The sequence below is a fragment of the Anoplopoma fimbria genome, chromosome 24 (genome assembly GCF_027596085.1).
Source record: "Anoplopoma fimbria isolate UVic2021 breed Golden Eagle Sablefish chromosome 24, Afim_UVic_2022, whole genome shotgun sequence".
In the NCBI taxonomy this organism is placed as follows: Eukaryota; Metazoa; Chordata; class Actinopteri; order Perciformes; family Anoplopomatidae; genus Anoplopoma; species Anoplopoma fimbria.
The window spans coordinates 19,964,134-19,977,901 of record NC_072472.1 but is presented as its reverse complement, the minus strand read 5'-3'; the positions used below and the strand labels follow the sequence as shown (position 1 = coordinate 19,977,901).

At 40.4% G+C, this 13,768-nt stretch overlaps 1 protein-coding gene across 11 annotated transcripts in view; it reads right to left on the bottom strand.

Annotated features, from left to right (window-relative positions):
• Positions 1-9,403: 9,403 nt before the first annotated feature.
• picalma (phosphatidylinositol binding clathrin assembly protein a) overlaps positions 9,404-13,768 on the bottom strand; it is a 38,166-nt gene continuing 33,801 nt past the window's right edge. For all 11 annotated transcript variants that reach the window (XM_054625123.1, XM_054625127.1, XM_054625128.1 and 8 more), the window contains 3 exons: positions 11,603-11,662; positions 11,028-11,132; positions 9,404-10,772 (listed from right to left, as the gene is read on the bottom strand). In XM_054625123.1, coding sequence (XP_054481098.1) covers positions 10,758-10,772; positions 11,028-11,132; positions 11,603-11,662 — 180 coding nt within the window. In that variant the 3' untranslated portion in view covers positions 9,404-10,757. The remainder of the gene's footprint in view (positions 10,773-11,027; positions 11,133-11,602; positions 11,663-13,768) is intronic.

Here is a 13,768-nt window from a genome sequence, read left to right as displayed (position 1 = left end):
TGTTACATTTTCGATCTGCTATGTGACCAGTTTACCACAACAGGAATATTGTAGTTCATCAGTGCTATGTAAGAACAACAGCACAAAGAGGAGAGGAGAGGACACCATTTACAGAAGACGTGTGTGAAGTCAGAAAGCAGTGGGCTCACCTCTCGATGGCGGTCCTCGCTGGATGAAAACCAACCTGCAACTGGACCCGGAGCTGCTCACACCTGGGAGGAGCTGCAGTGCAGACCCGCAGCAGCAGGGGCGCCAGAGAGCAGCGGGACGGTCCGGCTGATCCGAGGGAGATGGATGACAACACATGGCATGTCTTAGGGCAGGGGTGGGCAATTATTTTGGAGGGCCGGGCCAAAATGCCGAACTCAATTATGCATAATATTTGATTTTCATTTTCATTTTTCATTTTGATTTCATTTATTTATTTCAGACATATCAAAATACAAATCAAACATCGCAAATAACACCAAACAAAATAAAAAACATGACACTACAATAAACAAAAGCGATGTGCCAATTATTTCACTAAAGAAAAAAAAAATTACATACATTCAATTGATATGTCTGAAAAGGAGTAGGAAGAAGTGTAACACTTATTTAATCCTACCCCTTTTCCACAGTTCAATAATTAATATTTATTTAATTAATATATACTTCCTGTATTCCTCATAATCTCTCTTTATACTATATTTGATATATTATTTCATATATATATTAATATTATTATTTTTTTTTTATATTTTCCTTCTTACTTCTGTCCCTCATCCCTGTACCTTTTGAAAATCCTTGCTTTGAACCTTTTTTTAAACTGGATCATGTTTGGACATTGCTTACATTTTATTTCTATATAAAAAAGCAGTAAATGGCATTGTTTTGACCGCTGGTAAGAGTGTATGTTATTATTTGGCAATTAAAAGGTGAGGTTAGCTTTCAAAAATATAATTTATTCAAATAGAATTTCCAAAATGATAAACAAAATGTGAAACATTTGACTCATTTTCAGTCACATTAATAACAAAGGGCATTTTGAGTTTCATATACTATTGAAACAAGGATTTTCTTAGCTTTCTAAAGACATCACATCATCTTTGTAGCCAAAATAAACAAGACAATGTCACTGAACTGTGTAACTGTGTAAAGAAAAGTGTCCCAGTTTTGTAGCCTTTTTGACTTTACATGCCTATATTAAACATTTAATGTTTTCAGAACTGTGCAAAAAAAAGAAAGAAAAGAAAAAGATCAAGTGTCCCATTTCACTTGTGGTTCTCTGCGATGTCCTCCACCCTTCTCGTCCCGGTGCGGCGGGACAGCGGGATGTTTTAAACGCTTCTTCTGTCTCTGGGCATAGCAGTGCTGCAGACTCGACCATGCACTCTTTCACAAACTCCCCCTCCGAGAATGGCTCACTGTTCTGGGCGATTTTGTGGGCTATCACAAAGCTGGTTCTGGCATGAGCCCACATGTTCGCATTTTTCAGGGGGTGACACGGAAGGAAGACAGGTTGTCAATCACACGCATTTCACGTGCACAGTTGACGTGCACGATTGCGTGCACTGTGAGAATAAATGGGCTTCAAAATAAAAGCAATGCGGTTTTAGTCCACCCATAAGATAATTAGAAAATATGTTTTATTTTCTAATTATCATGTAATCTTTCGCGGGCCGGGCCGTACAATGCCCAGGTCTGTCTTAGGGCGTGGCCACCTTGAGATTGACAGGTCACTAGTGTTTGGGTTTTTAGAACTTAACCCTTTCACAGTGTGTTTTCAATTTATTGTAACCTATTGGTCGCTCTTCAAAAAATTGTCATTGCAAATGTTTTTTTAGAGGAAACCCATGTTTATTAGACCTCAACGATACACACAGTATGTTCTGATAAGAAATATTGAATTTATTTATTTGTTTTCATGAAGAGCTGAAAAAGAGCTTTTTGTCTTTCCAGATGGAGATATGTTGTTCATGCCAAAATTAAAAACAATAAACTGTATATAGGAGCAGCACAAAGCTGGTTAGGGAGGAGGTCTGACCAGACCAGGTAAGTGTGAAGAACTGTGAGGAAGGCCATGAGGAGCCATGTACTTCCCATTCAGGCCTCTGTTGCTCCATTACATTACATTACATTTACATTACAGTCATTTAGCAGACGCTTTTATCCAAAGCGACTTACAGTCAGTAGTATATTACATATCATTCACCCATTCACACACTGATGACAGGCTACCATGCAAGGTGCCACCATCAGACTCTAACTAACATTCATGCAACATCCAGTCCACACCGATGGCAAGCCTTCGGGAGCAACTTGGGGTTAAGTGTCTTGCCCAAGGACACATCGACTGCCGAAGCTGGGTATCGAACCACCGACCTTCTGATTGGAGAACTACCTTGCTCTCCACTATGCCACAGCTGCTCCACACACAGCTTCACTGCAGTGGGCTGAAAACAAAGACTCAGATTAAGACAGTTAACCCTGTTTGCTGCAGTATTGTAACACTTTTGCATTTGCAGGACTGAAGAAGCCCCAGGCAGCCTTATCATGGGTCAGGTGGGGTTGGCAATAGGTAGCATCTTGCACCACAGTCTTCTTATTTGGATTTTCCGTTTGAGTAGTAGTTGATTATGCTAGTTGCTGATAGCAGAGGTAAATTAACCATGTATGGTTGTTATGCTGTTATGTTATTTTTCATTATAAAAGTAGACGTCTATACCAGAGAAAAAATTGTCAAAACCTACTGACAGCATTAAGACAAATCTCATGAAAGCCTCACTTACCAGTAATTCAAAGATTGTTTATTTACTCACTGTCTATCATTTTTTTGTTAGGTGTAGGTGGCCGAACTAGACAGAGATTAAGTTATAATTACTACAATAAAGAAAGTCTCCAAGTCTCTTTCACAAAGGTTGAGGTGGCCACAACAGGATTATAAACACTGCATGAACCTCTCAATCAGAAGCTACAACATGGAAGATTGAGACTCAACATCCAGGATTTATTTGATGATAGAGAAGATGTGTTTACTCTGTAGATGAGTAGGATGGAGGACTACAGTGCCAGATTCTTTCAGTGGGCTGATTAAGTAGTTCCTAGAAGTACCAGTAGTGACATAAAGTGGTGATGAGCTAAAGTCACCTTAACTCATATGACACTTGAATATTATTACGTTGTTTATAACATCATTCCATCATCGGAGGCCAAATTCAACACAACAATGTGAAGGTTGTTGAGTTGAAAAGTATTCATCACTTGTGTCTTTGATTCTAAGAGCAGGAGTCCTCTGTGGATGTCAAAAAAACCATAATCCCAAGAAAGACCCAGAACCACAGAAGAACACCGAACCACTCTCAGCCCCCAAGTGAGTCTGAGACCAAGTGAGTGCTTCTCCACCCCTACCTACGGCATCACCAGCTTCCACCACCAGCTGTGAGGATAAGGAGAGCTCCGTCTCCAACCAGCAGAGGAAAGTGTTTGATTCCATCAACTTCTTCTGGACTGGAGGTTTGGGAAGCTCCTCACACACGCAGGAAGTTGTCACCACCTCTTTACAGCTGTACTCAGAAATCAGGAATGAGATAGGCTGTTCAGGCTGAATGAGAAATATTATTTCTTAAATGTCAAAACTATTCAGTTTGATACGGGGAATACAGTATGTTTGTGTAAACTGAGCAGTGCTATGTACATGACCTCAGTCTGGTCATCATTCTAGTGTAATGCAATACATGTAAGACAAACTTTCATAGTAGTACTTTTTGTGAGAAACAATATCATAATCTTTCATATATGTAATTCAGAAATCTGACAAGATGACATCTTTTACCTTTAATTAGCAATTCTTTATTAGAAATGATCAATCTGTCTTTACTAACGGGCCATGTACCACAGGCCTTCAAACTAGCTGTAATTAAACCTCTTCTTAAGAAACCTACTCTTGATCCAGAGGTGTTGGCTAACTATAGACCTATATCTAACCTTTCGTTCCTCTCCAAGATCCTTGAGAAAGCAGTAGCAAATCAGCTGTGTGACTTTAAACAATAGTTTATTTGAGGATTTTCAGTCAGGATTTAGAGTGAATCATAGCGCAGAGACGGCACTGGTGAAAATTACCAATGACCTTCTAATAGCTTCAGACAAAGGACTTGTCTCTGTACTTGTATTGCTAGACCTTAGTGCTGCATTTGATACCATTGATCATCAAATCCTATTACAGAGATTGGAGCATCTAATAGGCATTAAAGGAACCGCACTTAGCTGGTTTAAGTCGTATTTATCAGACCGATCTCAGTTTGTATATGTAAACAATGAAAGCTCGATGAAAACCAGGCTCACAAGTTCCACAAGGGTCTGTTCTTGGACCAATTTTATTTACCCTATATATGCTTCCCTAAGGGAATATTATCAGAAAACACTCAGTAAACTTTCATTGTTATGCAGATGATACCCAGTTATATCTATCGATTAAGCCAGACGAAACTAACCAGTTCTCTAAACTTCAAGCGTGTCTTACGTTAAACTTCGAAAAAACAGAAGTTATCCTACTAGGCCCAGATCACCTTCGAAATCAATTATCTAACGATATAGTTTCTCTAGATGGCATTGCTCTGGCATCCAGCACTACCGTTAAGAACCTTGGAGTTATCTTTGATCAGGATCTATCTTTTAACTCTTATATAAAACAGATCTCAAGGACAGCCTTTTTTCATTTACGTAACATTGCGAAAATCAGGCAAATCCTGTCTCAAAGCGATGCAGAAAAACTAGTTCATGCATTTGTTACCTCTAGACTAGATTACTGTAACTCCTTATTATCAGGCTGCTCTAATAAGTCTCTTAAATCTTTACAGTTGATCCAGAATGCTGCAGCACGTGTTCTAACAAAAACTAAGAAAAGAGAGCATATTACTCCAGTATTAGCTTCTCTGCACTGGCTCCCTGTTAAATCAAGAATAGAATTTAAAATTCTTCTACTTACCTACAAAGCTCTAACTGGCCAGGCACCGTCTTATCTTAAGGAACTTATAGTTCCATATTACCCAACTAGAGAGCTGCGCTCAATCAATGCAGGGTTACTTGTGGTTCCTAGAGTATATAAAAGTAGGATGGGAGCGAGAGCCTTCAGTTATCAGGCTCCTCTTCTGTGGAACCAGGTTCCAGTTTCAGTCCGGGGGGCAGACACACTCACCACTTTTAAGAGCAGGCTTAAGACCTTCCTTTTTGATAGCGCTTATAATTAGGGCTGGTTCTGGTTCGCCTTGGTCCAGCCCCTAGATATGCTGCTATATGCCTAGACAGCCGGGGACTACCTAGGATACACTGAGCTCCTCTCTCCTCTTCTCTCACTCCTTCTTTATGTATTAATCTCCTATTTATGCACATTACTGATTTTGCTTCTTCCCCGGAGTCCTTGTGCTTTCTCGCCTCGCAGGTTCCCAGGAATCGGGGTTATATTTGGACTGTCATCGTGCCACCTGTTGAGGCCCTGCTGACACCCACTACTACTACCACTGTCATTATTAGTCACATTACTATTATTATTCCCTGTACTATTACGCTTATTGACTTGCTTCTACCCTGGAGTCTTTGTGCTTTCTCGCTTCGCAGGCTTCTATAAATCGTGGCTGTACCTGGACCGTGGATGTGCATCCTGCTACGGCCCTGCTGACACCGACTGCTACCACCATTATTATTACTAGTCACATTACTATTACTATTACCTGTACCATTAAGCATTTGAGCTTTACTTCCACCCTGAAGCCCTTTTTGCTTTCTCGCTCTGCAGGTTTCCATGAATCCTTGTGGTACCTGGACCGTAGTCGTGCCTCCTGCTGTGAGCCGACTGACACCCACTGCTACTTCGATTATTATTATTAATCACATTACTATCCCTATTTCATAATTATAATTCTACTATAATAATTGCTGCTGTTATTATAAGTAGTCTTATTATATGAATCATTTATGTAATATACATTGAATGCGTTGTATCTCTGCTATGCTGTTCATTCTGTACACATGACATCTATTGCATCTATTGCATCCTCTGTCGCTCTCCCATAGGTTTCTTCCTTTTTTCTCCCTGTTAAAGGTTTTTTTTAGGGGAGTTTTGTGAGGGTTCCGGGACAGAGGATGTCGCATGTGTACAGATTGTAAAGCCCTCAGAGGCAAATTTGTAATTTGTGATTCTGGGCTATACAAAATAAACTGAATTGAATTGAATTGAATCTTAAGTATAATAAATATTGTGATAATTCTGATTAAGTGTGTTTTGATTTTCATTAAACATAAATGCATTGCTATTATAACTGTTAAATATTATAATACTCATATTATTAAATTCAGATATAAATAAAATAAGGAACACTTTAGAGTTCTATTTAATTCATTTTAAATCAGGGAATAAAGGGTTAAACAGTGTGAGAACTTCCAATGAATGTATACTGCTGATACCTGTTTTGTTATTACAGGGTACTGTGTGACAATTACTGAATAACAATGATAGAGGTTCGGGGGGAAGATGGGTTAATGAAGTCTGTAGAGGATTTTATAAACCTGCTGTAATTACTCCAAAATGATCATATACACTTATATAACAATGGAGGGGGACAGCTGATAAGAAAATGTCAGGCAAACCACATAGTTCATTCAGAACTGTGAGGTACAATTTGGACCAAACAGAGGTGTAGGCAGATTAGTATTATCAGGAACATTCTAGACCATAGCCTAGAAAATAACAACACCTACATCAGAATGTTGTTCATTTATTTCAGTTCAGCCTTCAACACAACCTCCCCCATGAAACAGGTTCCCTCCCAAACAGACACCAGCACCTCCTCCACTCTGGGGTTGATGACCGGAGTCCCTGTGTGACAATGCAAACGTGTTTCACTGTTCAGAATTCAGTAACACATCAATTAGCTAATGAGACAGGTATTTCTTCAGGCGTAGGTGGAGACCAAAAACAGGGCTAAAAGATTGGACTTACATATTGGACTTATTTTCATCATGGGAACACACCACAGCCAAATGAATCAAATGCATGCGAAAATAAGCAACACATCCACATTAATTGAAAATGTGATGATATGTAAATGTTGTGTACATGACCCAAGGGTCCAGTAATCTACTAAATCAAATAATTACAAGAACAATAGCAGCACAGACTAATAAGAACACACGTAATGTAACAGCAGTAGCACACAACTTAACACAGCAAAACACCATGACACCACAAGGTGGCAGAAGAGCTTCACTCGTTTCTAGTCCACTGACTGATTTCTGAGGCTCTGATTGATTATTCATTTCCAGAATTTAACATAACCATCAACCTATTATATAATGAATGATACAAATTGTACATTAGACCCCACGGGGGAGAAATAATATATTTGCAATGGACTCTTATGCAAGTTCCCTGTTTAACATCTATTTTGGTGCTGAACTAACTAACATCTTGGGCCCAGGAGATACACATCTTCCGTTGGCAGTTACCATTGTCTTAACATTAGTTCATCCAGCGTCTAACTGCTTCCTAATGAGGCCAGAAGAGTTCAGTATCGTCTAGTGTAAGTCAACACCATGAAGAGTGTCTGTTTTGATCATTGACACCAAAGCAAACCCTCCACCATCTTCATCTTCACGTATGATTGTCCATGTCCGGGGTGGTTCACAGGGACAGGGATGGATGAGGGGGATGTCAGAGCATCTGGAAAGGGCTGGACCAGATCGAGGCTTCATCGCTGCACCTCAGGACATTTGGGTGATTCTTGGCAGAAGGAGAAGCAAGAACCCCACCGCATGGCCATAGAACAGGAAAGGGATTTTATTCACAAGGCAAAAAAAAATGTCTTGCTTTCTTTTTCCTCATAATCCTTTTTACAAGCATTTGTGTTAATAATGGCACATTCAGACTATTGAAATGTCTGGTTGAAATCAAAGCTCTTTTTATTACATGCGTTTGTAATGTAGATACGTTGTCAGCTTCACAGAGAATCCTAATCCAGAGGAAACAGTCCAAACCAGCTCATTTAGGAAGGGAAGGAATAGTCACATAAGGTTTCCTGAAAAAGGAAAGGCCTCAGTTAAACAGGGAGGCCTTTATTGACTTGCCAATTATTTCTATCTTGAAAGTCAGTGTCTCACACAAACACACACTTGCATCTTTCTACTGCTGCATGCAAACTCAGGGGAAGTGGCAGCACAACAAAGTGTCTTCTCATTGCTGGTGGAGAGGCTTTGCCAAGCAGGATGTAGCTTTTATATTAAGGTCATTCTGTGTGTGTGTGTGTGTGTGTGTGTGTGTGTGTGTGTGTGTGTGTGTGTGTGTGTGTGTGTGTGTGTGTGTGTTGCACATGGATGCACCTGTGGGTTCAGAAGCAGAAGACTCCATAATGATGAAGAGTGGGACCCCTCACCACTTGGATCACCTTACCGCTGTTTCTACAAATTTAAGTTCTACGGGAATCTCCACAAATGTTACTCAAAAAGAACGGTTTACTTGCAATACTGTACTCTATTAATTAAATGACCATGGATTTGTTGTAGAATGTCTTCCGTGGCTTAAAAAAAAAGCCATTCAAAAGTGCATTTTGCATATGTGACCAAATCCTACATGGTGGTGGTGCAGCGTCCTGAATACCCTCTGCTCACTCCTCCTTCCACAACTGTGGTAGTGTGAGCCGCCCAGTGTAAAGCCATAGTAACGCAGTGCCTTGCTCAGAGGTCAACTTTACCATAATGACACTATTAAAACACAACGGAAGTGAGACGGTGGCCGGCGGTACTGCAGTTTTACACTCTGTGGCTCACGTTTATTGCAGTTTCACAAGCTTCACAATGTCTGAGAACTACGGTGGCCTTCAGGTAAAAAAAAAACGTGAAAAGCACTCTGTGGACCCAGCATTTTGTTTGTCCATTCTGGTCTACCACAGAAACATGGGGGTGCAACACAGCTCATTTACAGCTCTGAAAAACACGATTCTTAGTTTGAGGTTAATGTACACTAATGAAAACAAAGAAATTAACACTTTATACCATTTCTACTAATGTGTCCCCCGAAATGCTTCTCACTGGCAAATGACAAAACCCCTTTATGTTCGGACAGAAGTCTAACAAGTCTCTAAATGAACATTATATTTTATTATAGTTCAGGCTACATTCCTGCTCATATATAGACACCATTTAGCAGCAAATACATTTCTTACACAATCTGTCCCCAAAACATTTTCCCCATCATCACCATGATGTCCAACGAGTTTGAAAGGAGAGCTTCAGTGAACCTCCTGCTGGCTTTACTCCTCCACCACTAGACCCCATTGGGGTCGTGGAGGGTAATAGACAAAAGTATTTTTGTTGCAAACCTAAATAAATATTGTCAAACACTTTCTTTTGATGAATCAATACGGAGCCAAAGTGTGGAAGCTTGCACTTTATTGGAAAAATCAAACAAACAAAATATAATCTGCAGGGACAATGCAGCAAATATGCTCAGTTAATGGATTCAGGGCCACTTTAATGTTCAGACCATCTTTCATATCTGGACTTGCCCGTTCATGTGATTGGCAGGGAAAGTTTTATATACACAAAGCACCGATCAACAGTGCTCTATTCTCTGAACAACTAGAACCCCCCCCCCATTACCAGTCTGACCCGAACCTACACCCGGTGTCTCACTATGCCCCCACATAGTCCTGAATGCCCCAGTGCTCTCCTATGGAAACATGATCTGAGCATGAAAGGGACCCTGCACATTCAGGCTGGAACAGGGCAGCTGCCAGCTTTGTTAAAGTCAAGAATAAATGGCATGCCAAAAGCGTCAAAAGCATCAAAAGCATAAATGCAGATTTCTTTCCAACACAATGCTGCCTCCATCACAAATTTAGTGCTTTTGCTGATAGTGAAAAATGTTCCCTCGCCAAATTTGTAGAAATCTACCTCATTGATTTGACTGTGTTAATGAACTATGTTCATTCACATCTTCAGAGGGAGCCCTGGAGCCACAGATAACTGTACAAGGCATCATGCGAGTACAGAGAATACTTAGCGCCCCAACAGGAAAACATGTCATCTATTTCTCTTTATATTAACTTCTTTTTGACAAAAAAAAAAATCATCACAATCACTCAAAATCCAATTCTACAATCAATCATACCTATGTTTAAACCTGACGACCGTCCACAGAGATCAGTGACTAGTTAGATTTACTTTTTTTTTTTTTTTTTTTTTTAGGTAATCATAAATAAATACAAACAATACACAAGGAATGTCTACTGCAAACAATACATACAAAAGTGTGGTATAAAGAGGAGTTTGCAATTGCTTTCCTAATTTGGAGATTGATAAGAATGTATCATGATAATCAAAAAGAACACAACTCAAACAATGTGTATGTAAAACAACAACCCAACTTTGTTTTGTTTTTTTTCTCCAGGTACTGAACCATGATGTCACAGAGCTCTCCTCGTGGGTGACGCGTTTCTTAGTCCAGGATGAAGTAGGGGTTGAACCCTGTCCATGTGGTTCTGAATGGCAGCACACACTCTTCTCCTTCCATGACTGCGACAGGGTAGGCACAATGTCCCTGTGATGCCTGTCTGCGATGGTCAGAGGCGCTCCTAGTCACCGTGGTTTTATTCAACAAGTCTTATTTGGGCCTTTTTTTTTTTCCCCCAGAGAGAGAAGAGTTCAGTAGAAGCAAACTGCAGGTTTGCCTAGATAGTTGTCTTCGTGAATCATCTTCGGACGGGAAAGACTCCTCCCCCTTCAGGTTACATAAAGTGCATCTGGTGATATAAAGTAAACGGTGTCATCTTTCTTGAAGGGAACACACAGTCACATTCTGATTTTGTCCTGCTGCTTTGCATTGCTGTCAACAAGACAAAACCACTTAATTAACATATGTCCATGTACATGAAATTCATTCCTGCAAGAAAATACAAGTGTGAGTCTCAATTTTCACAAAGGTTTAATCTGGCTCCGACAGGCTCTTAGTTCTGATGTAGAAGGATTTGGACATTGTAGATGCAGACGTCCGTTACCTGTGCACCTGGACTGGGGCCAAAGGGGTTGGCCGGCCTCATCACAGGCTGGGTGTACATCATAGTGGGCTGTGTCGTCATCATCATGGAGCCCACGTTGGGAGGCTGAGGAATGAGAAAAGAGATTATACAACCTGGGCACAAAAATAGATCTGAACAGAAAAAAAAAAAAACATCTCCTATATAAAGGTTCAAGGGGTAGTTGATGCAGTTTCTGGGCATCATCACTCATCACCAAGATACTTTAAAAGGGCTCTCAATCCAGTCTGTTGTGCTGGCAGAAGGTGACACATTTACTGTCATCTAGTGAACAGACACAGATTTATCCCCTCCGAGATATCACATCAAAGTACTAACACTCAAGTTTAATGATAATTAAATACTGTTCATGTTGACATATACTTTACAGAATAAAATAAGTGACTGCACACTACACACACACTAACATGTTAGAAAATGTCCTCCTCCTTGCAAGCCTAAAGAGTCTCTGTGTCTGTGTGTGTGTGTGTGTGTGTGTGTGTGTGTGTGTGTGTGTGTGTGTGTGTGTGTGTGTGTCACAGTCCCTGCTGACTTACCATTGCATATGCCATCATGCCTGTTGGTGTGGTTGCAGGGAAGGCCATAACAGATGGTGCCTGAGGTGACACAAGAGACAAGATGATTCCCTCTACAGAATGAGGACACGGCCAAACCCAACTCACCGTCAACAGTGTTTTTAGTAGAGGAACACATTTAAGTCAGACCTCAGCATACATGTAATAACAGTAACTCAACTGAATCTATTCAGGATGATGTCATGACGAAGGCTTCGGGGGACAATCTACTCAATACCAATTTAAATCATTTTCATATTCATTACATTACATTACAGTCATTTAGCAGACGCTTTTATCCAAAGCGACTTACAATCAGTAGTATATTACATATCATTCACCCATTCACACACTGATGACAGGCTACCATGCAAGGTGCCACCATCAGACTCTAACTAACATTCATGCAACATCCAGTCCACACCGATGGCAAGCCTTCAGGAGCAACTTGGGGTTAAGTGTCTTGCCCAAGGACACATCGACTGCCGAAGCCGGGTATCGAACCACCGACCGTCTGATTGGAGAACTACCCTGCTCTCCACTATGCCACAGCCGCCCCATTCATCTCTGATCAGTCAAAGGTGATCAAACAGGAGTTTTTTTCCCCTCTCGGGAAAGCAGTCACATGACAAAGATGACCCTTTTCAGACTTTTTAAGCTTGCTGGTATTTTTCACCGTTTCATTTTCATAGTAAATCAAGAATGCAGCTTGAATGGAGCGTGAAGGAAGAAAATGGAATACAGCAAACGACTGCAGGATTCAGCCAATTTTAAGATTTACAGTGGATAGAAAGGAATAAACCTCTTTGAACAATATTCAGATGTCGACCTATACCTGGAAGCACCGTAGTGATCATCATTAAAGGATGGAAAGTGAACCGCACCATCCACTGTCGAGCAAAATCTGGGTGTCAATGTAGGCTACATGATCAGGAGAGAAGGCCAACAGATGGGCAACATGTGCATCACATAATGTCAAAGATGATGCAGACATGTATGGGATGGTCCATCTGAAAGCCTGTTTGAAGTTTGCAGAGAGACAGCTTAGGATCCTCGAACTAACTGGGCAGAAAGATTTGAGGTCTGATGACACATCCAAGACACTAAGGTCAGGAAACTCCAACATCCTTGCGGTTCCCCGGACAAAGCTGGCTACCGTGGGAGATCGTGCCTTCTCTTCACTGGGGCCACGCCTGTGGAATAAGCTCCCGGAGAAGATCAGGGCCTTAGACTCCCTCACCGCTTTTAAATCAGATCTTAAAACTCACCTGTTCCTCTCTGCCTTCCCCTAAGGTCTTGATAATTTAGATTGCTTGTGTTTGGGTGGTTGTTCAGTTTTAATAGATATTCTTAGATTTCATTATGATTAAATGAATTAATTAATTTAAATTTTTATTTTATTTTTTGTTTGTTTTTAGTGTTTTATTATTATATTTGATTATTGTGATTGTTCTACCCTGTGCAGCACCTTGAGATTTCTTTGTATTTTAAAGTGTGCTATATAAATAAAATCCATTATTATTATTATTATTATGATGACACTAAAATATAACTTTTTGTCGCCAAACGATACATTTGGAAAGAAAAACCAACACCATCCATTACCAAAACGATACCATCCTGACAAGCATGGTGGTGGCAGCTTAATGTTGTGAGGAGGATTCTCATCTGAGGGGACTGGGGAGACATAATTATGGGAGGATGGATGGAGCAAAATACTTGGAGATTCTGGACAAGAACCCGAGGGGTCTGGAGGAGGACTGAAAATGGGTCGGAAATTCCTATTCCAACAGGTCAATGACCCAAAGCTAGCGCGGACTGGCCAGCTACAACAAGGTGGAGGCTACAGCAACGGCCAAGGGGCCTTAAATCTACAACCCATAGCTGCTGTCAGGCTGCACAACCAACTCTGCTCCCAGCAGACCACATGACCACAGGACAATAATAACATAATAACATGACAATAGAAACCTGTGCAATACATTGCACATTGCACTGTGCAATAATGGTTAAAAAAGTTAAAAGTAGTTGAAATAGTTGTTTTTTTTCTTTGTCTGTAAATATAGTATTTCAGTTATTGTTGTTTTTTCTACTGTTTTTTTATTTATTGCTTATTTATAATACTTGTTTTATTTTATTTTTCATTTT